At 51.9% G+C, this 25799-nt stretch overlaps 9 protein-coding genes across 10 annotated transcripts; 5 read left to right on the top strand and 4 right to left on the bottom strand.

Moving 5' to 3' along the window:
* Window positions 1-68: 68 nt before the first annotated feature.
* On the top strand, window positions 69-777 carry PV06_08476 (peptidyl-tRNA hydrolase; the record flags this gene model as incomplete). The annotated part of the gene is made up of 2 exons (XM_016409814.1): window positions 69-393; window positions 473-777. The coding sequence occupies 2 exons, from the start codon at window positions 69-71 to the stop codon at window positions 775-777; spliced, it is 630 nt and encodes a 209-aa protein (XP_016260122.1).
* Window positions 778-1915: 1138 nt separating this feature from the next.
* On the top strand, window positions 1916-3626 carry PV06_08477 (uncharacterized protein; the record flags this gene model as incomplete). Its single annotated transcript, XM_016409815.1, has 2 exons — window positions 1916-3335; window positions 3475-3626. 2 exons carry the CDS (start codon window positions 1916-1918, stop codon window positions 3624-3626), a joined length of 1572 nt encoding a protein of 523 aa, XP_016260123.1.
* Window positions 3627-3683: 57 nt separating this feature from the next.
* PV06_08478 (uncharacterized protein) lies at window positions 3684-5567 on the bottom strand. Its single transcript, XM_016409816.1, has 2 exons — window positions 4904-5567; window positions 3684-4834 (listed from the first exon to the last, which is right to left on the bottom strand). Exons 1-2 carry the CDS (start codon window positions 4975-4977, stop codon window positions 3871-3873), a joined length of 1038 nt encoding a protein of 345 aa, XP_016260124.1. The 5' UTR covers window positions 4978-5567; the 3' UTR covers window positions 3684-3870.
* Window positions 5568-5815: 248 nt separating this feature from the next.
* PV06_08479 (homocitrate synthase, mitochondrial) lies at window positions 5816-8188 on the top strand. The gene is made up of 4 exons (XM_016409817.1): window positions 5816-6493; window positions 6561-6772; window positions 6827-6974; window positions 7072-8188. The coding sequence occupies exons 1-4, from the start codon at window positions 6194-6196 to the stop codon at window positions 7912-7914; spliced, it is 1503 nt and encodes a 500-aa protein (XP_016260125.1). The 5' UTR covers window positions 5816-6193; the 3' UTR covers window positions 7915-8188.
* A 235-nt stretch (window positions 8189-8423) lies between these two features.
* On the top strand, window positions 8424-10607 carry PV06_08480 (uncharacterized protein). The gene has a single exon (XM_016409818.1). The coding sequence runs from the start codon at window positions 8442-8444 to the stop codon at window positions 10302-10304; it is 1863 nt and encodes a 620-aa protein (XP_016260126.1). The 5' UTR covers window positions 8424-8441; the 3' UTR covers window positions 10305-10607.
* A 95-nt stretch (window positions 10608-10702) lies between these two features.
* On the bottom strand, window positions 10703-12550 carry PV06_08481 (uncharacterized protein; the record flags this gene model as incomplete). Its single annotated transcript, XM_016409819.1, has 6 exons — window positions 10703-11156; window positions 11200-11471; window positions 11520-11670; window positions 11722-11769; window positions 11818-12099; window positions 12147-12550. 6 exons carry the CDS (start codon window positions 12548-12550, stop codon window positions 10757-10759), a joined length of 1557 nt encoding a protein of 518 aa, XP_016260127.1. The 3' UTR covers window positions 10703-10756.
* Window positions 12551-13136: 586 nt separating this feature from the next.
* Window positions 13137-14727, bottom strand: PV06_08482 (uncharacterized protein; the record flags this gene model as incomplete). Its single annotated transcript, XM_016409820.1, has 3 exons — window positions 13137-14362; window positions 14418-14466; window positions 14524-14727. The coding sequence occupies 3 exons, from the start codon at window positions 14725-14727 to the stop codon at window positions 13137-13139; spliced, it is 1479 nt and encodes a 492-aa protein (XP_016260128.1).
* A 7044-nt stretch (window positions 14728-21771) lies between these two features.
* PV06_08483 (uncharacterized protein) lies at window positions 21772-23007 on the top strand. Its single transcript, XM_016409821.1, has one exon. The coding sequence runs from the start codon at window positions 22027-22029 to the stop codon at window positions 22912-22914; it is 888 nt and encodes a 295-aa protein (XP_016260129.1). The 5' UTR covers window positions 21772-22026; the 3' UTR covers window positions 22915-23007.
* Window positions 23008-23050: 43 nt separating this feature from the next.
* Window positions 23051-25717, bottom strand: PV06_08484. Of its 2 annotated transcripts, XM_016409822.1 has the most exons (4): window positions 25496-25717; window positions 25421-25447; window positions 23635-25366; window positions 23051-23558 (listed from the first exon to the last, which is right to left on the bottom strand). In XM_016409822.1, exons 1-4 carry the CDS (start codon window positions 25535-25537, stop codon window positions 23167-23169), a joined length of 2193 nt encoding a protein of 730 aa, XP_016260130.1. In that variant the 5' UTR covers window positions 25538-25717; the 3' UTR covers window positions 23051-23166. The 2 variants fall into 2 exon arrangements, with proteins under 2 accessions (XP_016260130.1, XP_016260131.1); XM_016409823.1 differs by lacking the exons at window positions 25421-25447; window positions 25496-25717 and having other exon boundaries at window positions 23635-25389.
* Window positions 25718-25799: the final 82 nt, after the last annotated feature.

A 25799-nucleotide genomic window follows, 5' to 3' on the forward strand; every position in this document is an offset into this window, starting at 1 on the left:
ATTGTGTCCATTCTTGTTTTTCTTTGCGCTTGTACAGCCGCCTCAATCTCGCCCTGTCGAAAAAAGTCATGGCCGAAAAAGCTCCTCCCTCACTCGCGGCAGTGGCGGTGTCCTCCCTCATTCTCGGCCTGCTGGCAGGCTACTTCATTGGGCAAGGCAGTAGTATCGGCGTATTCGGTGGTTCGAGCGGTCCAACCGGACTCAAGAAGAGTTGGCCCAACAGCTACGACGTGAAAGTCCATGCAGATTCGAGCGACGAACAAGCAGATGATGAGGACGAGGATGAAGACGAAGATGAGGAAGGGGACGGAAACGAGCTCAAGGATTTCAGAGATTCCAAGGAAGAAGTCAAGCTGGTACTGGCGGTCAGGACGGATCTAGGCATGGGCAAAGGTTGGTTGTGAGAGAGTGAGAGAGAGCGCGCGAGAGAACGTGCGTCATTGCAATGAGCGCTCTACTGACGAAACAACAGGTAAGATTGCTGCACAGTGTTCCCATGCCACACTCGCCTGCTACAAGTACCTGGTCAACCATCCGTCGTCTGCACCTCTGCTCAAACGCTGGGAATGGGGAGGACAGCCCAAGATCGCGGTACAGGCCAAATCTGAGGAAGAGCTGGAAACGTTACAGGCACAAGCGATGAGTCTTGGTCTCTGCGCAAGAATCATCCACGACGCAGGCAGGACACAGATTGCAGCTGGAAGTGCTACGGTGTTGGGAGTCTTGGGACCCAAGAGCGTCGTTGACCAAGTGACGGGACAGTTGAAGTTGTTGTGAGCGGAGCGCGAATGCATCAAGAGAGAGAGACGTACTGTCGTCATCGACAGAGGAGCTCTTTGATCAGAGTCGCTGCCGAATAGAACGACTCCGGCGCCCGGTATGGTAACCTCTCTACACCAGGCGTACGAGGCACATTTCCACTTTTATAGTGGAAGGCATTAAGCAACACGAAGAGCCTCGCTAGCCAGTATCAGTCACGACGTGTATGAGTAAAGGCGCCTTGACTCTCTGAGAGCTGAAGTTTTCGTCAAAAGCTGCGTCGGAAGGATGGCTGGTGATCGACTGTCACTCATCGGCATGAATCCGAAATCCAGCCGATACAAGTGTATGATGGGATCCGGACTGGAGACAAAATATTAGGGATCAAGTGCCCCATCAGCCTTGTTACAGAGCTATCGACAAGTCTTGAAAAATTCGTCAACGACAGCCGAGCACGTAGTAATACGTGGAGAACATCCATTGATGGCCCCGTCAAAATGCTACAGTATTTACTGTCTGTCAACATTGAGCAGCCTTGATATCAGGGGTTGCGTTGAGGCCAGATGGTAGTACATATTTATTAGTGCGGCTGACAGCAGATTGCAGTTATTGCGAACAAGTCCTGATTGCCTACAGAGGGACATCAAGAAAAATTTACCTCCTTCCCTACCTATAATTTGATATTCAGAGCGTCTTCGCTACCAGTACCGAGTACGTGTGCGAGTCGCACCAGCTGCACCAGCGTCATTTGATGTGGGATGAGAAAGAGAGGCCTCCCGGATCGAGCACCTCTAGTGATCGACTTCTCCGCAACTCCGCCCTGGAAGCTCCACCATGTGGGCGACTGTTGTACAGTATACGTCCATGTGGGCCGAATACGCCCATCTCTACAAGTACACAGCTTGCAGTCAATCAGAGATCAACAAATGGTTTCATACCCTGATTCAGTGGTCGGATCATGACCTGTGGAGTATCCTTGCGTTTCCGAAACGTGACCTGTCATCGTCGGACACATGGCTGCAACTTGCTGTGTACTGGTAGGATGTTGATTGAGAAGAAACAAGACATATAGTAGTAGGGTGGCCACACAACAGCAAAGAAACCCTGAGCCTGATTTCTTTTGCCAGCACGACGGGAAAAAACAACAACAAACAGGATGGCACCGGCGACTCACTCAGAAAAGGCCGCGCTGTTCTCGCAGCTGCGCATCATCGCCATCACCTATCCGCTACAGCTCATTGGTGCCTTTATCGTTCTTCGTCTATTCTGGAACAAGTTCCAACGACACTTGGTCTCGATCCCAGGCCCGCCGGTCGCCGCCTACACCAAGTTCTGGAGGCTGTACGACGTCTGGAAGGGGAAAGCACACCTGACGGCGATAGAGGTGCATCGAAAGTACGGTCCACTGGTCCGTATCGCGCCGAACCACGTCTCCATCGCCGACCCGTCCTACATCCCCATCATCTACAACATCAAGGAGAACTTTACAAAGTCGGCCTTTTACCCCATCCAATGCGTCTCGTGGAAGAAGAGGCCGGAGATGAATTTGTTTTCGACGCGGGACCCAAACTACCACCGGGTGGAGAAGCGCAAGGTGGGCGCCGCGTACAGCTTGCCCAACCTTCTCGAGTCGGAAGAGGCCATCGACTCGTGCATAACGCTGTTCATGCAGAAACTGGACAAATTCGCGACGGACAAAAAACCTGTCGATCTGGGAGCTTGGCTACAGTACTTTGCATTTGACGTCGTGGGAGAGGTCACGTTCGCCAGCAAGCTGGGCTTCTTGGACCAAGGTCGGGACGTGGACGGCATGATGAAGGCGATCGAGGGCATGCTCACCTACGCCGCCCTGTGTGGGCAAGTGCCGGAGTACCACAAGTTCCTGCTGGGCAACCCGTTGTTTTCCATGCTGATGCCGGCCATGGAGACGTGGAACCAGGTGCTCGTGTTCACGCTCAAGGCCATCAACGGACGCGCTTCGATCAAGAGGGACGGGGAACTCATCAACGCCGACGTCGAGGGGAGGGACATGCTTTCCAGGTGGGCCTACGTCAAGTCCTCGGATCCTTTGAAGATGAACACCCGAGACATCATCGTCCATCTGTCGACCAATGTTTTCGCGGGGAGCGACACGACGGCCATCGCCCTCCGGGCGGTCATCTACTACCTCTGTCGCCACCCGGAGTGCATGGCGAAGGTGGTCGGAGAGATCGACGCGGCCGACAAGGCGGGAAAGTTGAGCACGCCCATCAAATACAAGGAATCCACCAACGACCTACCGTACTTCAACGCCGTCCTGAAAGAGTCCATGCGCATCCACCCGTCCGTCGGGCTATTGATGGAACGACACGTGCCCGCCGAGGGCGTCGACGTCGACGGCCACTTCATCCCCGGTGGGACCATCGTCGGTATCAACCCGTGGGTGACGAACAGGGACCCAGAGGTGTTCCCCGACCCGGACGAGTTCAAGCCCGAACGGTGGATGGAAGGTTCCGAGGCGCACTTGAAGCAGATGGACAACATTCTCGAATTGAACTTTGGTGGAGGGAGTAGAAAGTGTATTGGTCGGAATATCTGTAAGTTGTTTTTTGTTTTTCTCTTTGGTCTCTTTCCCAGATCGTGCTTTTATTTTCCTTACCCACATGTATGGGACCAGGCTTTCAGTCTTTACCCATCTGGACAGTGCTAATTTTGCCTCGTTGTATACAACTACAGCAATGATTGAAATGCAAAAAGTCGTACCACAATTACTACGAGAGTTCAAGGTCGAATTGACTCATCCCGAGAAAGAATGGCATATTTGTAACCATTGGTTCGTACAACAGGAAGGTGTGATTTGCAATTTGACGAGAAGGACAAAGGGATGATTTTGATATTTTGGATTTTAATGAATCATGACATGTCACAATCAACCGAGAATGAAATGAAAGAAAGGAAATATTGTATGAACCATTTTCCATATGTCGCTAAATCTAATCATCGTTGCTGTAACTTCTCGAGTATTTTGTGTAAAAGACGGGGAATCCCCGAAATCAACACATTGTCGGACATGGAGTCGACGTCGCGTACGATCCTGATGCTCTTTTTTGTTGCACATCGACCCCTACCCGTTCATGCATATTTTGTCGCGAGTTCTTCGCTCCGGTTTTGATATTGTGACCGGTACTTGTTGAGAAGGTCGAGTGAGATTTTGGATCCTCCACAGACGACGAGGACGACCTTGGACTCGGGCCGGAAATTTCGAAGGTAATGTTTCAACCTGCCATCGTAGGCCAGTGCGACGCTGACGCCACAGGCCGGTTCGACCAGGTATCGCTCGTCGTCGAGGAACCGCCAACACGCCGAACAGGCCTCGGCGTCTTCGAGGACGACCGGCGTGACGGTCGGGCGTCTTCCCTGGACGAAAGCGTTCTCCGCCACCTGGATGGCCCCCAAGGACGTGGCGATGGACGTGATGCCGGGGAGGGTGACCAACCTACCCTTTTCGACCGACTGCGCGAGGGAATCGGCACCCACCGTCTCCACCGGCATCACCTGTACCTCGTCCCCCCAACCGGCTCGGTCGAGACCCATCATGATTCCGGAGAATAGACCTCCGCCGCCGACGGAACACACGACGGCGTCCGGCGGTTGTCCGTCGGGCATTTGTTTCTTCATCTCGTCGACCATGGTGGATGCCCCCTCCCACACCGCGGGCTTGTCGAACGGGTGGATGTAGATGCCACGCTCGCCGTGCCTTTCTGCCGTCGGAATGACGGTCTCTCGGAGGTAAGTGTCGGCGTGGAACCAGGTCGCTCCGTGGACGATGACTTCGCTCGCACCGGCCGAACGAAGTTTGTCGATCGTCCACTCGTCCGTGCTCTCCGGCACCACGACCGAGGCTTTGTATCCCAAGGAGACGGCCGCGGTGACGCAGGCCAGTCCAGCATTGCCGCCGGACGATGAATAGAAATGAACGTCTCGAGTCTTGTCGGAAGGGTCTTGGGATTGTATGCTGCTGATCATCGAGTTACCTATGCCCCTTGATTTGAATGACCCTGACGGCTGAAGGTTTTCGAGTTTGAGAAATATTCGGCTGTCGCATAAGGTCACCTGTTAGTATGGGTTCTTCGGGGAGGAGCTGGTCATGTGGAGAGGGTAGTACCATCCGGCAATTTTGGAGAGAATACTCGACTCCAGTAACGGCGTTTCGATCCATGGTTGCTTATACGAGGTCATGATTTGGTGTGTGTTTGTTGATCTCTATGAGTTGTGAGTGTGCCGTGCTCTTAGTGGCTAAAGGGGGTTGGGTTGTTGGGGTGGAACAAGGTACTCGTAACAATCAACCTATGATGGATATACTACCTATATATCTTGAAATGTCGACTATATAAAATCCACGGTAGCAAAGTACAGTACACGTCAAGTTTCGTAAGTGTTTCTGTCGGTACGGATACTTAGCCGTGATTTCACGCCCTTCCGCAATGAAAATATGTCAGCGTGTTAAATAGATGTGGAGCAGACGAGCCATTCTTCCCAGGCAGGTCCTCATGGTTGCATCAAGGTCTTGTGGATCATTTTTACAAGGTGATGACAAGGCTCTGAATGCTTGGGAAACTCCACGTAGTTCTGGAATGATACTTATCAGGAACATTCAGCTGAAAGTGTGAATGAGATGAGTATTGTTGTACGGAGCGGTAGGGCGAGAGATGACAAGGAATACACTCCGCGGTCGAGCTGAAATAAATACATGACTCATTTTCCTCGAAACCTGGGGAGGCGCGTGTATGATGTACTCGGTATAAACGGGAAGAATGTTTTGAATTTATCTCTTGTTATCAAGCTATATACACTGTCGTTGAGTAGTATAGGTGGTAGATATCTGTATGTCCTTGTACCTTTGACCCCTCCAGAATCGGCCCAAAACCGGCGGCCTGTGATTATGTCATTGCAAAATTTTCACCGGCCTCGGAGAAGGCAAGAGACTTTCCCCGCATCCATCGAACTCGTACTCGTTCTCGTACACTCATCAGTCACTCACCCGTGAACTGACTGTGCAGTCACTTTTTCTCCTCCCACCCAAATCCCTCCCAACCTCTTAGCGAACAAGACACCCGAGTCTCTCGCAGCCCCATATATTGTACCATCAAGCCGCGGCCACTCACCAGTCGCAAGTACCCGCGTAAACCCAGCTTTTGCCCAGGGGCCCTATTTTTCTCTTTGATCTTTCCCCCATCCACCGTCAAATCATCATCGCTGTTTTTTGACTCATAAAAAAATCCCGGATAACTTACTTGCTCTACCTCACACCGCCCGTGAATCTTCTACTCTTCTTCCCTTTCTCCATCATCAAACATACCCTCGACTCGAACTCATCTCTACGAGTACGATTATTTCTGTGTCACTCCCGGTTCTTCATACCTCTCTACACCGACCTACACTCCTCACACACATCATGTGCCCCTCAGCAGACGACACACCCACCAACGGTGTCAACGGACACTCGAACGGTGTAAATGGCCACGCGAACGTTAACGGTAACCGCGATGGTTATACCGGAATCCAAACGAGAGCGAACCCCGGCCCTCTGAATTCCCGAAACCCATACCTCCCCGTTGGTGACTTTCTCAGCAACATCAACAAGTTCCAGATCATCGAAAGCACGCTAAGAGAAGGAGAACAATTTGCCAACGCCTACTTCGACACTGCTAAGAAGGTTGAGATTGCAAAGGCACTCGATGAGTTTGGAGCCGATGTAGGTGACATTTGCTGAGCTGCGACGCTCATCGTCATCTGCAAACCTTTCCTGACATTGCTCACAGTACATCGAACTCACCTCCCCAGCCGCCTCGGAGCAGTCTCGCAAGGATTGCGAGGCCATCTGCAAGCTCGGTTTGAAGAGATCCAAGATCCTGACACACATTCGATGCCACATGGACGATGCCAGAATAGCGGTCGAGACTGGTGTTGACGGTGTGGATGTTGTTATTGGAACATCCTCATTTCTGAGAGAGCATTCCCATGGAAAGGACATGTGAGAACTACTCTGTTTATCCGCCGACAAGGCCCGAATTCTGACGCTTTACAGGACTTATATCAAGAACACCGCAATCGAGGTCATCGAGTTCGTCAAGAGCAAGGGTATTGAAATTCGATTCTCCAGTGAAGATTCCTTCCGATCTGATCTGGTCGACCTTCTTTCTCTCTACCAGGCTGTCGACAAGGTCGGCGTGAACGTGAGTCATCCCCTTCATGCACAAATGCATGAAATATATTAGGACCCCTCCTCTCTTCTCTATCTCTACTTTTAGACCAGCCACTAACTTTTTGCAGAGAGTTGGTATCGCAGACACTGTCGGTTGCGCTTCACCACGTCAAGTCTACGACCTCGTCCGTACTCTCAGGGGTGTTGTCAGCTGTGACATCGAATGCCATTTCCACAACGATACCGGATGCGCTATTGCGAACGCTTACTGCGCTTTGGAGGCTGGTGCCACCCATATTGATACCTCGGTTCTTGGTATCGGTGAGCGAAATGGTATCACCACTCTTGGTGGTCTGATGGCCCGAATGATCACCGCCGACCGAGACTACGTCAAGGGCAAGTATAACTTGGAGAAGATCAAGGATATTGAGGAGTTGGTTGCGGAAGCTGTTGCTGTCAACATTCCTTTCAACAACCCCATCACTGGATTCTGTGCCTTCACCCACAAGGCTGGCATTCACGCCAAGGCTATCCTCGCCAACCCAAGCACATACGAGATCATCGACCCGTCCGACTTTGGTATCGGAAGATACATCCACTTTGCCTCCCGATTGACCGGCTGGAATGCCATTAAGTCGCGAGCACAGCAACTCAACATTGAAATGACCGATGCACAATACAAGGAAGTCACCGCCGCCATCAAGAGACTGGCCGATATTCGACCAATTGCGATTGACGACGCCGACTCGATCATCCACGCCTACCACCGCGCCTTGATGGCAGGCAAGAAGAATCCAGGAAACGAGGTCGAACTTCCTAACATGACCGAGAAGGAGAAGAAGCTCCTGGCTGAAAAGCAACAGCAAGAGGAATCGATACCCGAGAAGAGACAACTAGACGAGACTGTTGCGGATGAGGTCTCTGAGGGACGTGCCGCCAAGAGGACCAGAACGAATGGTGTCACCGCCTAGAGGATGACGCAGCATGATCTTTTTTCCTATGATATTCCACGGCTCTGGAGAAGTAAAAATCTGGGGTTATTTTTCGGCGTCATTGAGGCATGGTCTATCTCAGCAGTTATGTATATATCAACGAGCTTGTTAAATGAGCTGAACGCGCGAGAGATAGAGACCAGAAAAGGGGAAAAACAACCAAAAGTGGCATTTTCTTCCTAGACGAGTGAGAGATAAAGTGGCACAATACAAGATAAAAACCTTGATACCAACATAGCCTCGCAAAACAGTGCACTCTTACGGAGGATGTTGTGTTCTATATTGCTCGCCATCCGTACTTCGTAATTTGGGCAGAATCACTTGGTATACGAAATACGAGTTCCGAGTTGCGCTGGAAAAACCGCCATGTGCGAGTGGCGAACAAAAAAGTGCGCAGCCAACCAGTAGCATACGGAGAAAAGAATTCCCTTGTGCCTAGGCACGAGTACGAGTGGTGGGTAACCTGCGTCACATCTCAACGTGTACATACTCATTCGGCGCTTTATATGTTCGTCCACCTTCTTTCTCCTTTGTCGTGCTACTTCGAACGAAATCATTTGCCTTGTGATGTCTTTTCGATAGTCTCTACGCCTCCCTCCTCGCTTGCCCTCCTCCATCCCGCAGCAGCAATGGGTTCATCACCTCTCCCCGTCAGCTTGCAGAGCAAGTTCCAAAGGCGTCGGCCCCAAGCAGCAGCAGCCATGTCACGATTGAGGGACCACCAGGGCAACTTCAACATCCTACGAAACGTCATCTTTGTCCTGTTCTTGCTCCGGATCCTGCGCAAGTCGTTCTACTTCCTCCGCGGACACGGCTTGATCGGTTCGGTGCTCGTCCTCTACCGGTACCTCCACAAGAATGCATACAAATTTTTCCTAAGTCTGCCGGGAGTGAGGTCCCAAGTGGCCAAACAACTGGTCGCGGCGCGCAAGGACATGGAGGACAAACTGGTTCCCTCGGGTCCCGGGACGAACCACTACTTGCACCTACCGAAGGAGCCTTGGACGAAAGAACAACTGCACACGGAACTCGAGTCGCTGGTGGCCATGAAGCGGACGCGCTGGGAAGAAGGAAAGGTCTCGGGCGCCGTGTACCACGGCGAGGATTTTCTCTTGGACATTCAGAGTGAGGCCATGAGGCTGTTCAGCGTCGCGAACCCGATCCACGCCGACGTGTTCCCCGCGGTCCGGAAAATGGAGGCCGAGGTGGTGGCCATGGTGCTGGCCCTGTTCAACGCGCCCGAGTCCGGGGCCGGGGCGACCACCTCGGGAGGCACGGAGTCGATCCTGATGGCTTGTCTGTCGGCGCGGCAAAAGGGTTATACAGAAAGAGGCATCACGGAACCCGAGATGATCATCCCCAGCACGGCCCACGCCGCCTTCCACAAGGCCGCGAGCTACTTCAAGATCAAACTGCACCAGGTCGCGTGTCCCGCCCCAGAGTACATGGTCGACGTCGCCCGAGTCAGGAGGTTGATCAACCCCAACACAATACTGCTCGTCGGCTCGGCACCGAATTACCCTCACGGCATAGTCGACAACATCCCGGCCCTGTCGAAATTGGCAGTCTCTTACAAGATTCCTCTTCATGTCGACTGCTGTCTGGGTTCGTTCATCATGCCTTGCTTGGCGAAAGCCGGTTTCCCTTCCCCTTGGGCCGACGAGGGTGGGTTTGATTTCCGTCAGCCCGGCGTGACCTCCATAAGCGTCGATACGCACAAGTACGGATTCGCCCCGAAGGGAAACAGCTGCGTTCTCTACAGGAACCGCGAGCTCAGAGAGTACCAGTACTTTATTTGTCCCGAGTGGGCTGGCGGCGTCTACGGGTCACCCAGCATCGCCGGGTCACGTCCCGGTGCGCTCATCGCGGGCTGCTGGGCCAGCATGATGGCCATCGGCGAAAAGGGATACGTCGACGCCGCGCACAAGATCGTCAGCACGAAATTGACCATCGAGAACGCCGTCAAGGAACACCCCGTCCTGAAAGAGACACTCAGGATCCTAGGTCGACCGATGGTCAGCGTGGTCGCGTTCGAGTCCATCGACCCCGCCGTGTCCATCTACGACGTCTCCGACGCCATGTCCCACCGAGGGTGGCACCTGAACTCGCTCCAGGACCCTCCCGGCGTCCACGTCGCCGTGACGCTGCCGATGACGAGACCGGGGGCCGTCGACGGTCTGATCGACGACCTCGTCGCCACGATCAAGGAGGAAAAGGAGAAGGCCGTGGAAAGATTAAAGGCCGGGGGACCGATCGAGAAAGGAAAAGGCTCGAGTGCCCAACTGTACGGCGTCGCCGGTAGCATACCGGACAAGAGCATCGTCGAGAAGATCGTCGTCGCTTATTTGGATACCCTTTATAAAGCGTGATGGTGGGAATTTTCGTCCCTCGACTACTTTGCGGTACGACTTTTTTTGTGGATTCATAGCCTGAATTATGTCGCCGTCATAGCCATTATTCAATTCATATATGACAAACATAATTCACTCATGTGTTGGCAGATATGGTCAAGCGTGATGTCGTTTGCCTTTGTGCTTCAGACATTTCTGATCCTCTATCGCTTTGCTCGCCTTGAGATGAATTATGAGGGTACAATATGAAGTATAAATTGACACGACCTGGTTAACTAGGTAATTAGATATTCATGTCGGAAACCCCCCAAGTCCATTCTGCCAAAGCACCTGCTCTCAAAATCGTTCTTCTCAAGGCCAGGGAGTTCACTCGACTGTATACGTATGTTGTTAGTGCTTGCCTCGAAAGAGCCCTTCCACTGCTCGGTCGTTGTCGTGAGTTGCCTCAAACCGGCCCCTGTGGAAGAGGCCTAGGGAGGGAAAAGAGTGTCGAAATCTAGTACTAGGTCTCGACTTGTAAAGAGAGGTGTTGGCAGAGTACGCAGCGTGAGAGGCCCTGGGAAGCCTGACATTGGCTTGGTTATTCGTTCCACCACATAGAACTTCTCGGTTAGAGATGCTGGCATTCCCACAATTGAAAAATCGAGATAGACAAAGACTCGTGCTGTGCGAATGCCGGCTTTGCGTACGTGAACCCTTTTGAAAACTTGTATCTCGATCCGCTGCTTCTGGAGCATTGGGGAATCGAATGCGATTTCCGCGTCCTCATCGACTGTCCCGCCTCCTTCATACTGATACTCATAATGGGAACTTCCAACTTCACCCATTCCCTCGTTGACATTGGCAATTTCAAACACGCAGATGTTGCTGCTACCAGTGAGATTAGCTGTAATAACGATGGAATGACTCTTACCAACGCAAGCGGCCCGTACCGAGGGTGCTCAAAAACCCTGGGCAGTCAGACCTTGGGCAAATAGCCTCAGAATCACTCCCTCTGGTAGAATAAAGCTCTTCAAGAAGTATAGACATTTGCACCGTTGCCCCCGGAAAGACGGTATTCCTCCACTGGGCAGGCACAATTTCGCTGCCTCCCCGTTGCATATCCAGCAGAACATAGGCTCCTTTCCCAATGTGGTCTTCACCTGGGAATCCTTCGAATTGATGGCGTAGAAACCTATCCACCATCTGCTTCTGAATTAGAAGAAAAACACCGAGAGAGAAGGGCATTCATACGTCGAAATGCTGAAAGTACTCGTAGGGCAACAGTTTCGATCGTCCTAGAACGTCCTCAAACAGGATGCTGTCCTGCGTGTGGAGGCAAGGAGTACGGCTGAGATGATCCTGTACCGTCCGAAGCATGCCGTACATTTCGAAATGAGAAGCCCTTGAGGATTAGTTCAACGTGTGTGCGAGAGCCCAGGGAGCATGGTCATACGTGATCCTCCGTAACATGTCGCGGAATTCGTGAGGCAGACTACTGAATCTTTTCAGATGTTAGCTCATCTTCTCAATTGCCATTTTGTAGACTCACGTTGCTAGGACCTTGGCCCAGTTCTGCGTGAGGCTGGTCATGGCATGAGATAACGATCTGTCCCTTTTGTCGGCCTCGTCTAACTTCGACACTATTTGTTGCGTATTGTCATCGAAGCTTGTCTGAAGCTTCCTCTGGCCGTCACCCACTTGCTGCAGCGTGTCCGTCTGGCTGACGACCGAGCTGCTGATACGAGTCTGCTCGACTGACATGGACTCGAGTTTGGAGAACAACTTGGGAAGTCCTTCGTTCGTCTGTGCTGCGACTCTGCCTAAATTCTCGCTGATCACGAGTTAGCGACAATGGCAGATATGATTCACAGACCTTACGCATTTTGGACTGAAAGAAGCAAATTCAGACTGAGAACTTTCGCTGATATCATGGCTCGGAGCTTCTGCACTTCCTGTCCCATCTGAAGAGCCCATTGCGACTTTCGGATAGTCCCTCCAAGAGCAGAGCGCTTTGCAAAGGGGCCTAATCTCTGCTCAAACTTTTGGAGGCGCTGGAGAAACGCATTGAGAGGTATTTGGCACGTCAGGGCTAAGCAACGGATTGCATCGAGATGGGAAATATTATCCTCAGTAGGCTGAAGAGTCTGGATAGTCTCAAGCGTCCTCTTGAGACCTTGGAGCTCAATGTCGAGTTGCTGGTATTCGAACGAGGCGCCATCGACGGTACGCAAGGCTTTTCCAACTTTGACGATCAGCCCTATAGGCAGTGCAGTTAGCTTCATAGATGGCGCATGGTTGAATGTATGCAATAACCCGAATAAGTCTCGTGAGTTTGCCTGACTTGTTGGGGGCAAGTTTTACCTATCGCACACACGAAGTCACCTGCAGAGAAACCGAACGGAACTACCATTGTCCAGCCAATATGTTGTGGGCGTTACGGTCGGTTGGTTCCCGTAGTCTGAAACAAAGAGCACAAAGAATGCGAAAGTAGGTGATGGAGGAAGAATATCGCATTGATACTGTGTTTAGTGAGTGAAGGCAGAAAATCCAGCAAAGACTTCGTCAGGCTGAGTGGTGGCTGTGCGTCTTTGACCTTGGGCAAGCGAGGGACTCGCATGCATTCATTGGTAGACATTTTTGATTTCGCACGCAGCCTGCAAGACGCTCAATTTAGTTCAGCATCAAGCGATATCATTGGTGGTAACTCTACGAGTAGGTAGGTAATTCGCGGCCATGGAAAGGAGCACTCTGTATTTCTGTTGCTATTGCCGATTCGTGTTCTCAAGATATGATCACTGTGGTACAGGTAGGCATGCATGCATCTGCCTGCTCGAGAGGCCCAATGGCACCGTCGCGCTTGTCAGGTGTTTAGTAAATATACTTATATCTCGGGTGGTGGTCGCCGAGCATCTTGAACTGTTCATCCTCACTGAGATGCTCAATACCCTTGAGCAAGGTTTCAGGTCGCTCTTCCTTGATTCTGTTCAACCGTCGAAGCCATAAGAGTTCACAGACAGTAAGTCCCTGAGCAATGCATGCCACGGAAAGGTCGAACTTTGCGCCCAATGGATAGTACGGAGCGTCCGAAGTCGGATAGATCCACGTACTGATGATTCCGCCAATGGATGTGAACATTGCCATCAATGCAATCGCGGTTGCTCGTCTTGTGTAGCCGGCGGCGTTGTTTGGGAGCCAGCTGAGTCCACATGGAGCCATCGCGTAGGCTCCGGTAAAGAGAATGCAGATACCAGTGTACCGTGCCGCGAACCCACGCGCCTTGTACATCATCACTGCACCTACAATGGCGAAGACCAGCGTGATGTTGAGCGCGAAACCGCGCGCCTGGTAGCGGTCTGAACCAAGAGCGGCGAGGATGGTGACAATAAATGCGCAGGCATATGGTGGCACGGTGAGGAGTTGGGTGACGGTAGGACTGTACCCAAGTGCCTTGACAATCGAAGGCCCAAAAACCGAGAGGCCAAATCCAAGCACCGCGGCGCATAAGTTGATGGCGAGTAAAATCCAGACATGGAGGTCTTTGGCAACGGACAACACAGCTTTTATGGTCACCTTTTCCGTTCCAAAGCTGTTCGATTCTTTCTCCAAGCGGCGCATACAGTAGAGTTTCTCCTCCTCGCTCAACAGGCGGACTTGAGCAGGCGTGTTTGGCAGAATGAAAAAGGCGATAAGACCTACACCGATGGTGATGACACCTTCAATCAGGAAGATCCACTGCCAACCCCGAAGGCCGCCGTTGCCATTGAGCTGTCCGATTGCGGCGGCTAGTAGCCCAGAAAATGCGCCACTGAACGAGACCGCGGTAAAAAAGAAGGCGATTCGAAATTGTAGTTCAGTGCGTCGGTAGAAGCTTGAAAGGTACAATATCATGCCTGGATAAAGGCCCCCTTCGGTCAGACCCAGGAAGAATCGAGCAGCAACAAATCCTCCAAAAGACGTGACTTGGCACTGCAGAGCCGACACCAAGCCCCAAGATACACAGAGGAAGGGAATCAATCGCCGGGGGCCGATCTTCTTCAAAAGAAGATTACTCGGAATCTCTACCAGCATGTAGGGCACGTATGTAGTTGTAATTGCTAACAGACACAGTTTAGTATTTGATGATCGGTAAGAGGCTGCTTTTCAACGTACCAACTTTGTACTCCCAGTCCGTCAATTTGATGTCCTTGGTGAATCCGGCCTGATAAAAAGTGAGCAACCCAAGACGTACAAGGGCGGGCATCACCTCTGTACTTACGACGCGAGCATTGCCCACATTTGCACGGTCAAGATAGCCAAGCAGGTAGATGAAGCATATGATAGGCAGCAGATAGATGTCCAATTTTCGGTTCACTCGACGGTTGTACTTCGAGTCTTCTTCAGTGCCTAATGCCTCTTCGCTGTCGATCGAGGCATTTTCGACCTCGGTTTGATGCTCCTTCATTCCGTCCACTGCGATCATTGTGGCCCCTGGGGCACCATTCATTCCTCCAACCATTGTGTCACTCGAAGCCCAAGGGGGTGTAGTAGTAGTGCCTTTAAGCAGCAACTAAGAAGTATCTTGGTTAGGCGATCCTCACGGAGAAAATCCATGATCGAGCAGTGTTCATATATGCCATATATGTACTTCAATTCGGCTTCAGCTCATGCTGAAAGGTTCGGATGTGTTTCTGGAGCCTGGCCTCAGTCTGGGGATTCGCTTTGAATCTGGGGTAGAGTCTAACAATCCCAATTGCAGGATTCTCAGCCGTGGAGAAGATGGTCGTGGCGGTTGCGGAAGCAAATTAACCGAACACCCACCGCGTGTACGCCGGATCCACATATCGTTCAATTTGCCCCAGATCATCCCAGTTCACGAAGAAGAGGGGCGGCCTTTAGACATTCACCCTCCGCAGTTAGCGTCAGTGCCACTTGAACCTCACCGGGAGCAATTTTGCCGTACTTTTTCATAGCGAACATCGCCGTCCTGCATCACGGAACCAAGTTTCGGTCAGTCTGCCTCCGTGAGCTGGCACTGCTTCAAGGAAGGGCGCCGTTCCAGATATCTGTAATGGCTGGGCAAGGTTGGACTGGAAGAGAACGATCCGACGAAGACAGACCAGCCAAACGAGTCAGAATCGTAGCGGCATGTGAATCGTGTCGGTCCAGGAAGGTGAAATGTGATGGAAAGAAACCCGGTGAGTCTAACCGTACGGTATGCCAAGCAGCATGCGACAAGACCAGCTAGAAAAAATCCGCCCAGATCACTGACAACCTCTAGTATGCACCCCCTGCGCGAAGATACACGGCGGTGGCAAAGACTGTGTCTGGACTTCGCGCAGGTATCGAGGTGCTGGCATCTCCAAAGAAGACATCCTTCAATTGCGCCGCAGGATTGAAGACTTGGAAGGCGGTGGCAGGATAGCACTTGAGCCTCCTGAACAAAGTTCACCCCCGGAAAGCGCAGTAGATGATGAAGCCAACAAAGTCAACGCGATGATGGGCCTGGCTGATGAAGGGTGGCAAGAGAAAAGTAACGACTGGGATTCGAGTGCAAACAATTTCATTCGCCAGATCAAGACCATCCTCGCCAATAAAGCAGGCTCAGGGCTGTCGGAAATTGAAGACACACAGTCTCCAGCAATCTCCTCTCACTCTAGTACAGATAGGCGGTCAAAGAGAAACCAAAGTGTCGACATTGTGCGGGCTCTTCCTGACCGACGAGAGGCCGATCGACTTCTTACGATCTATTGGCATCTCAAGGCAACCCTGTTTCCAATTCTCGAACGCGAAGAATTCGATGCCAGGTACGAGGCTCTCTGGTCTGGTGAGCCATTGAGAGATGATGATCGGATTTTTCTGTGCATGATCAATATCATGTTCAGCCTTGCCACCATCTTGGATCCTGCCGAACATTCCAAACGAAGATTGAGCAGAGCTGGTGAATTCTATCAGCGGGCCCAGCAAAGCCTCAACTTCACGGTCCTTCAAAGCCGATCAACACTGACCATTCAATGCTTCTTGCTGCTGGGGTCTTACTTGCAAAGCACCAATGATTCTCAGCAATGCTGGGTCTATGTGGGTCTGGCAATCCGCATTGCACAGAGCCTTGGGCTCGATCGTGCTTCGACAAGTGCCAACGCCCCAACACTGAAAAGGCGGGAGACGTTGCGCAAGATCTGGCACGGGTGTGTCTTTATGGACCGGGTGCTCGCCCTGGCCTTCGGCCGACAGCCGATTATTTCGTTCAACGCGGCAAGCCAAGTTCCTCCGCCTCTCAGTCATGATCCTCAGCAATGCAAATGCTTCACGAGCCTATCCGATGCTGACCCAGATGAGGAGGAATGCCACTTCTTCGTGGAGTCGCTCAAATACTACGAGCTAATCAGTCAGACTCTGATGACTTTGTACAATTCTCCTTCCGAGACTAGCGGTAGCGATGATCCATACGTCCTCTATTTTGGCGCTCCAGGCCCAAAGACGGTGGGTTACCTGGCCGAGATCGATCAGAAATTAAGGTCTTGGAGGTCTGGCCTCCCCTTTCATCTACGATCCTCCCTGGATGTACATAAATCGAAAGTCCATCAACGGCAATCCAACACATTGTGGCTACGAGACCATTATATACGCCTCTTGATGTTGAGGCCTATTCTTTCTCGATTTTGCTCGCGAGCTGGTCATGTTAAGGAGTCCCTCGAGGAGATGATGCCCTGGCAATTGGCTTTGCAAATTTCGGTTCTGTGTGTCAAAACGGCGCTGGAGGTGATTGACTTTTTCAACGCTACCATCCAAGAAACAACCACGGACAGCCTCGAAGACATCATACCAGCGTGGTGGTATAGTATCTTGTATATCTATACCGCAGCGAGTGTTATGGTTGTGGCTAGGATCAATCCTGGTATTCTGAACGGCATTTCTGAGACGGTGATATTTGAGGCATGCCGTAATGTCATCCAAGTCTTGAAGAGGTTCGAGACGTACAGTCCGCAGGCCAAAACGTATTCCGCTTCGATAGAGGTGCTCTTTTCTCAAGTCACTCCTTCGGCTTTCAGGACTCAGCGCATTCAAGAGCCAACCAACCTATACCACCCGCATCCATTATTGTCACAACCTCCCCACATGCACAACCCTACCATGCCCTTCGGGCTAGAGAGAGGTCTTTCAAACACAATGAGCACCGGTCCACTATGGTGGGACACTCGGCTTGCTGAGGGAGGATCGCGAGACGGGATGCAGGCGCAGTTGCAGGACCCAGGCCAAGAATATGGCACAGCTTTACAGATGGGTGATCTTATGCCAGGCTCACCGGGCCCTTTAAACTTCACCGATACCTCGAATTTGTGGATGGATCTCTGTGACATGACCTGGCTGAATAATGCTCCATTCCAATGAAGTCTATGCAGTACTGATATGCGAAGCGTGTGGATTTCCAACATAGGCTTGCTGGTTTCTGCCTCGCGGTTTTGAACTGACTGGCTTATGGATATCACTGGGCCAACAATTCGAAAGAGATTCGAGCCCTACATAATCGGGAACGTTCAGATTAACGGAGAAGCTATCATTTCGTCCAAGTTTCGACTCGTACTACTCGGGCTTGTCCATTTACGTGACGACCTCAGAGGTCAAGTCCATAGGCCAACGCGCTTGGTCAAGGCCATTTCCTCGGGCGCCGACGTTGAATCCAAGCTTGATCTCACCGTTTGGAAAGGTCATAACCGGGGCGACGCAGCGAATGTTCACACCCAAAGCGCCGCTGTGTATGGTTTGAAAGAAGCGCTCCTCCAGACAGCCTTTGTCTCTCATCATTTTCAGAATTATCGGTGCGGTATGTTCCATGGCTTGATCCGACCGAAACTGAAATCTGCCATAGCTTGCCCAAAGTTGGTCCCACACGTCGTCAGGATATTCGCCGCAAGACTGCGCGAGCCACCTGTTGTAGTAGTTCAAGGCCAGATCGATGCTGTAGCTGCCACCAACTTGCGCGCGTTGGATCAAGGCACTGAGAACGGCAGCAACACCCGCGAGGCCCGTCGAGTAGTCCGAGGTCGGGAACAAGGCAGTCACAGGTTCGCCATCTGCCAGACCCATGGCTTTCCCGAAGCCATGCGAGATGCCCACGCAGGCATCCGAGACCGGCTGGTACCCCGGTCGCTCCATTGACGGGCCGTGCCAACCATAAGTGTCTACCTGGGCGAATATGATGCCGTGGTTGCGGGCACTCACGAGCTCCAGAATCCCATCCCTGTCAAAGCCATATTTCTTCAGCACAAACGGTCGGTATCCAGAAACGACCACATCTGCCTCCAGGATCAGGCTCTTCAAGGTTTCCCTGTCCTCGCTCAGATGGAAATCAAGGTGTGCATTCCACTTGCCCCAGTTGAGGTCGGGATGGAGCGAGTGGAAGTCGGGAAGTTTGGGAGACGTTATGCGGAGGACCGAGGCGCCCAACTCTGCCAGGCCCCGAGTGACCGCCGGAGCCGCAATGATGCGGGTCATGTCAATCACTTTGAGGCCGGCCAGTGGTCGTGATGAAGTTGTGTCGTTCGTGGCAGCCCACCACACGGGCTTTTGACGGTTGGAAGGATGATGTTTCAGCTCAAAGAGGCCGACATGAGAGTTTGCTTTGCCTTGCTCCGAGGCAAGATACTCGGTCAATGAGTTGCATACATCGCCAGGCTGTCCGGCTGCCACCATCTTTTCGCGTATCTCAGAAGAGCCAAAGGTTGCTATCTTTGTTTGGAATAATGCCTTCGCTTGTTCGACGTTATCGACGTCTCGCTCGCGGGGAAGTCCAATTGCGTCGAGAACTGGGTCTGGGTTGAGTGATCCGTGAAGCTGGAACCACCTACCGTCTGCGCATTTATATATGTTCGTTGTCACTGCCCGGTGTCGGGTGGCTGTCCTCCTATGCAGATCTGTGTTTGGTATGTATTGTTCAAGTCTTGCCCCTGCAGAGGTCGCCTCAATCCTCTCCCCTTCAGGATCGATCGTCCAGAGAAATAACGACAACGGATAAAGGATGGCATGGTCGCTGATAGGTATTAGCCTGTCGAACAGCCCTCTGCCAGGCTTTACACCAAACATACGTATTGATTTCAACTTCTGGAGCATCCACGCCATACTTCTTCTCCACTAACAAGCCCACCAATACCGCAACCAAGGCATGGAGGGCCGCTGAGGACTCGGCGACTCTCCAGTTTACTGGTAGTCTGGGCAGGTCACTGCCCGTGAAACGGACTTTGTGACCGGCGTGTAGTAGTTCTTCTGGAAGATGCTTGGAGATCTGGGGATTGAGCAATACCTGCTCAAGGAAAAGCTTCTGCGCCTCTACAGGAACCGAGTAGCGTTTCTGGTCTTGAGGCTCTATGAATTCACCCATCTCAAAGAAAAAGCGAAAGCTGAGGCCGAAGTACCATGGGTGGACCTTGGAAAAAGATCTGGTCTGCTCGTTGAGTCTGACTATATGTAGAAGTACTGGCCATGGGTGCAGATCCTCCCACCTGTATGCTAGCCTCGGCGCGCTTGTCTCGGCATCAAAACGATGTCGGTGTTCAATGCTCCTGGGATGCTGAGGATCAACCGAACGTCTACTAGAGAATAGATATGTTACTAAACAGTTACAGAGGCGGCAGAATAACCTCGGGCCATTCATTACAATTGCTACCGAAACGACGTATCTCTGCAGTAAACTGGAGTATACGTCGCTGATGGCCGGAATCAATTGCATCCGATGCTGTCGAATCCGGGGATGGTGGTTCGGAATGGAGACTGTGGAGTATGGAGGATGGGCCGGGAAGCAGAATGTTACGAGGCAGTCTGGTGAGCTGCAGTAGGCGCATTCTCAAGCTCTCAACAGTTCTGGCTAGCATTTTGTGAATTTGGTCTTTCGCTGAATTTGATACTGTCGACCAAATTGAGTATCCTCTTGTGGGAAAGGTCGTCGAGCTTCATTCAATACACTTGAGTTGGATATATTGTACCTGAACATGCCATTTTCGTTTCCTGTCATCGCCCTGGAAGAGCACTTTCTTGCGGACGCGGTAGTGGAAGTATACGATGCCGCGAAGATAGTCGACCCCTACGAAGGGTCAGTGGTCCTGCGGCGTTGCAGAGCCAATCTCGTAGAAGTCGGCGATGTCAGACTCGATTCCATGAAGGAGTCCGGCATCACTCTGCAGGTCTTGTCTCACGTTGCCAATTCGATCGCTCTGGACCTGCCGACATGCGTCAAAGTCAACGACCAGCTCGCCTGGAGGGTCGCTACTTGGCCGCAGCAATTCTCAGCTTTTGCGACACTTCCTATGAAGAATCCGTCGGAAGCAGCTGCCGAGCTTCGCAGATGTGTCGACGAGCTCGGCTTCAGAGGTGCTCTCATCGACAACAATACCGAAGGTCAATTCTACGATCATCCATCTTTCTGGGAGGTGTTCCAGGTGGCCGAGGAACTCGATGTCCCTGTTTACCTACACCCTACCTACAACGACCAGGCGAAGACACTGTTGTGCGAAGGTAGTTACCCCGACGCCGTAGCCCAGACACTGGCTACACACGCCTGGGGATGGCATTCGGAGACCGCACTTCACGTTCTCAGGCTCTTCGCGGCGGGCCTTTTCGATAAACACCCTCGTCTGAAGATGATCATTGGCCACATGGGTGAGATGCTGCCGTTTCAACTCGATCGGGTCTGTCGGATTTCCAGTACACAGTGGCCGATGGCTGGGGTCAAGCTGGAACGCCAACTCCGGCAAGTCTGGGACGAGAACATCTGGGTCACGACCTCGGGCATGTTCACACTAGCACCGATGGCCACCTTACTGCGGCAATGTAAGCCTGATCGGATCTTATTCAGCGTGGACTATCCTTTCTCGAGAAATGAATGGGGCGCGTCCTTTTTGAACTTGTTGAAGGAAAGCGGAATGGTCTGCGATCAGATGTTGGAGGACATTGCCTATCGCAATGCTGAGAAGTTGTTGAAGATTAAAGTATCCACAGACACGAAGGCCGTGTAAAAATCTCAGCCTGTGAAAACAGAGACAGATCCGTGTACAGTGATGTCGTCTGGCCAAACAGTACGCTGATGATCTGACCCCTATACAGGCATTGTGCGGCTAGTGAAGCTGCAAAGGGCGCTCATGTAACCGAAGAGGAATCCACCTTTAGGTACAGTATATAAAAATGTCCACGGCTGTCCCGATAAATGGGTGATGGCGTACAGTAGGCAGTCTGCATAAAGGGGCTCAGCAGGGGGGCTCACGTGATGGCGCCAATGAGAGCGCCACCTGGGAACGAGATCGGTAGCGATATTCTTTTGCAATTGCAAATGCTGCAGCGTTCTTTGGTATTTTCTCTTTTAGGTTCACGGCTTTCTCTCATCTTTGGGGCAATGAATATGAACCATCTCGAAGATTGTTCAACGCCGAGATGCCCAGATTCTAAACTCGCCCAATGAAACCACCGGAAGCCTCCAAATTTGACACGGAGGGGAACGGACTCGGCCATTGTCGGAGAAATGACCGACACCCTCCCGTACTGACTTCTCTACTCCATTTCGACGTCAATAAAAGCAGAAAAACCGCACTACACTACAATAACGTACATTCTTGGTCTCGTGTAGTTTTCAGAAGAAGAGAATTGAATAAACATCATTCTCGAACGACACCAGGAACAGAAGCAAAACCTCTTCGACTTTCCAAGGTAGAAACATACGAACAAACCCCACCTCACCACCTTGATACCAACTACCGGCGACCACTTCCCGACACATTCTTTTTTCCGACACATCATGGCACCAGCAGCAGCCAAATCCAAAGACCTCAGCCAAAACCGAGCGATCAGGATCGTCTCGGCGGCCGCAGCGGGAGGCTACGCCGTGCCCGCCATGTGCTGCTACAACCTCGAAGCCATCATCGCGTCGGTGCGCGCTGCCGAGGCTAAGCGGTCTCCCGTCATCATCCAACTGTTCCCCTGGGCCGTGACGTATGCCGACGGGTTACTGGTCCACGCGGCGGCCGAAGCCGCCGACAAGGCCTCTGTGCCCGTCGCCGTTCACATGGACCACGCGCAGACGCCCGAGATCGTGAGGCGGGCGGCCGATTTGGGAGGGTTCGACGGCATCATGGTCGACATGTCTCACTACGAGATGGAGGAGAACTTTGCACTGACGCGGGAGTTGGTGGCGTACTGCAACGAGAGGGGCATCATCACCGAGGCCGAACCCGGTCGCATCGACGGTGGCGAGGACGGCGTGGCCGACGTTTCGGACATGCAAGGTTTACTCACGACCCCCGAACAAGCAGAAGAATTTGTGAGCCTGGGCATCAACTGGCTCGCCCCGGCCTTCGGAAACGTCCACGGAAAGTACGGGCCCAAGGGACCCCAACTCGAGTACGACCGGTTGAAGAGTATCCAAAAACAAGTCGGAGACAGGGTTCACCTGGTTCTCCACGGGGCCGGGCGGGAGTGGTTCAAGGAGGACCTCCTCCGAAAAGTCATGGAGTGCGGCATCGCAAAGTGTAACCTCAACGACGCCATGAACGATCATTTCATCGACGTACTGAAAGAAAAAGCCGGCACCGCCCCACTCACCTCGTTGATCGAGCAAGGGACCGACGCCATGCAAAAGGCCATTGAGCAGTACATGGACTGGATGGGTTCGACGGGTAAAGCATAAGATATTCTAGATACCTGGTAAAACACACAAAATCCAACAATTGAACATATAGTGTTTTGTACAAAAACCGGAATGGCACAACCTTTCCTCACACATAGAAGCGGGAAAATGCAACTACGAGTCCATCTGTTGAACAGTCATTCTAGGCAACATGGCTGTAAAGGCGGTCCAAAAAAAAGGAGAGACCAAAGACGTCGGACGTTGTACCAAGTAGTAGTGATATGCTCGCTCTCAGAAACAAGGTTCTATCATCTAGATCTCTTGTATGTAATTCGCCGGGACACTTCTCGTCTCACCATTCTTTTCGACATCTGCCCATCCATCACCGCCGCCCATGCTGATCAAGATGAACTTTTCGCCTTCGGCCATGTCGAACTCGGCGTCACTCTGAGCAGTATAAGGATACAACGCCTCCACGTACTTCACCTTTTTGGCTCCGCGTTTGGGCGCCACCGCGGGACCTTGCTTCTTCCTGCCGGCACTCGCCATGTTGGAAGACGCCAGCGACGCACTCGAATTCGAATACAGTGACGGCGGCCGTTCCTGGGCCGGCGTGCTCGCAGGCGTAGGTAACTCTTCGAGGTAAGCCGTCGGTACCAGGCCTTCTTTACCCATGCCGGCGTGGACTTTTGTCCAGCCACCATCTGTTGATATCGATTCAATCAGTATCTCCAAAACAAGGTTCAAGAGGCAAGCAAAAAAAAACATAGGATTACTGACCATCGGGTTCCACAATCTTGAATTCCGTACCTTCGGGCAGAGAGATTTCACCGTCGTCCCTTGCCTCGTAGGCATACAACATTTTACCCCTTTTCTGGCCACTCCCATTCAGAGCCGAATCCGAAGGTGCGCTTACATAAGTGGTGGGCGGAGGAGCAACTATCCGGTTCCGCCGAGCCCCAGAGGTTGAGGCGGAGCTCGAGGTTATCGTAGTCAAGGGGGAGCTCAATTCTTCGCCCGTGGATCTTGGAATGGTCCCGGAGACAGAGCGTGTGGCGCTCGCCGCATAGCCGGACGAGAGGCTGCTCATTGTATCCTGCCTGGTCAGCGTCGGAGCCGAGTTTTGACCGTTGGGGACTGGAGCTTCGACGGCCACAGACGCTGCTGCTTGTCGCTCTATCTTCAGTTTCTTCTTTTCTTCCTTGGTCTGTTCACCAGGACAATCGGCAGGGACTTTCATCTGGCATTTGCTATGACATGTAAATCCACAATCAGTGCAAATGAAGCCTTTGGCGCTGAGACCCCATATTCGATCTCCACAAAGATCACAGTTTGTAGGGATTTTGAATGTTTCCGATTTGAATGCATGACTCTTTCCATACATACTGAGGTCGCCTACCACGGATGTTATGGTCGACGTCTCGACTTCGGCAGTCAATCGTTTTCGATCGATTGCGTGTAATTCTTCCTGCACGTTAAACTGTGAGACCACACACAAGACTTCATCGCGCTTGTCTTTGCCTTCTCGAATATTCTGTCTAGCTTTCTTGACATTCTCGAGGTCGCGGCGTTTTTGTGCAGAATCAGTCTTGAGCTGGCTAACAAGAGGTTTGCTCTTCTGCAAGATGTTGCGCAAAAAGATCTTCGACGTCTCATCCGTCATCATGTTGTCAGAATCCAGCCAGACCGGAGATGGTTCGAATGCCATGTCGGATGGTTCCTGCCATTGTACAGCGTTGTGTCGAACAAACATGTTGCTGTCGAGACTAGGATTGTTTCTAGGTATTTCTGATGCCAGATGTGATAGATGGTCAATACTTCGTTTGAGGGTGTTCGTCTCGAGGGTTGTCGCCACCAACCATAAAGAGTTCAATTTCGACACCCTCGTTTCATTCAGGTCCTGTAATGAGTCCAGAAGCTCCGGAACATATTCGTGATAGTAGCATTCCTTCAGCTTGTTCGTCACATGAATTCCAATCAAATAAGTGTTCTTGACATTGTTCATCTCCATGATTTGCTGGTTGTACGCATTTTGAGCCTTAGCTTTGTCGAACCCAGATTCTGCTTTCCTTCTTCGATTTTCCACCTCTTGACATACGCTGTCATACTTTGTTTTCAGCTTCTTCAATTCGCCATAGGACGAATCTCGTTCCTTGATCAGCTTATTGTTGTATTCCCCATGGCTTTTCCTCAGCTCTTCGAGTTTTCTTGCGTTATACTCCAGCGGTGTCGCAACCTGGCTTATCAGATCTTGCGCAAATTTGCCGTGTTCATTCGCCCTGGCTTCCAATGTTGACAGTTGCGTCGTCCATGTGGTGAGAGACGCCGCTTCCAAAGAACCTGGCGTCAGGGCAGGATTGTCTCCAACACTCAGATTGCTAGACCGTTTTGATTTCTTGTCATAGTATTTTTTGGCCAATGCAGTCAACTTCTGACTGTATTCTTTCTCGATCGCGGACCGCTCTTGGTAGAATTCTTGGATTTCGGTGAGCCAGTTGATGCCGAGACCGACCTGGATCGTGGCTATCAGTGACTGTGAGATCTTGAGATCGAAGGCTCAACTTACCCAATTGTCGACAGCCTTGTAGCCGTCCTTCTGCGTGTCAGTAACAATCGCGTCCGTTGGTGAATCTCAACGTACTTTGAGTTCGGCGCCAAAGCTGACAGTTGCGACATGGGCCATGATGATGGAGGCAGGTCGGCCAGACACGAGACATGCTACTCCATAGTTTCAACGAGACTCCATGAGACCAGGCAAATGGCCTGTTTGTCCTATTCCGCAGCCGTGATGTGGTGCAGTGATCTCGTCGTGGTTGAAAGGCCGAAGATCTGGCGGGGACAAGTATTGTGCCCCGTATTGCACGGTAAATAGCCTGAGTGCGTGCGTGTCCCTAGTGTGCTTCATGCTCGGGGTGACATTGCTAGTATTGGAGAGCCTTGTCTTG

Source organism: Exophiala oligosperma (assembly GCF_000835515.1).
Source record: "Exophiala oligosperma strain CBS 72588 unplaced genomic scaffold supercont1.8, whole genome shotgun sequence".
In the NCBI taxonomy this organism is placed as follows: domain Eukaryota; kingdom Fungi; phylum Ascomycota; class Eurotiomycetes; order Chaetothyriales; family Herpotrichiellaceae; genus Exophiala; species Exophiala oligosperma.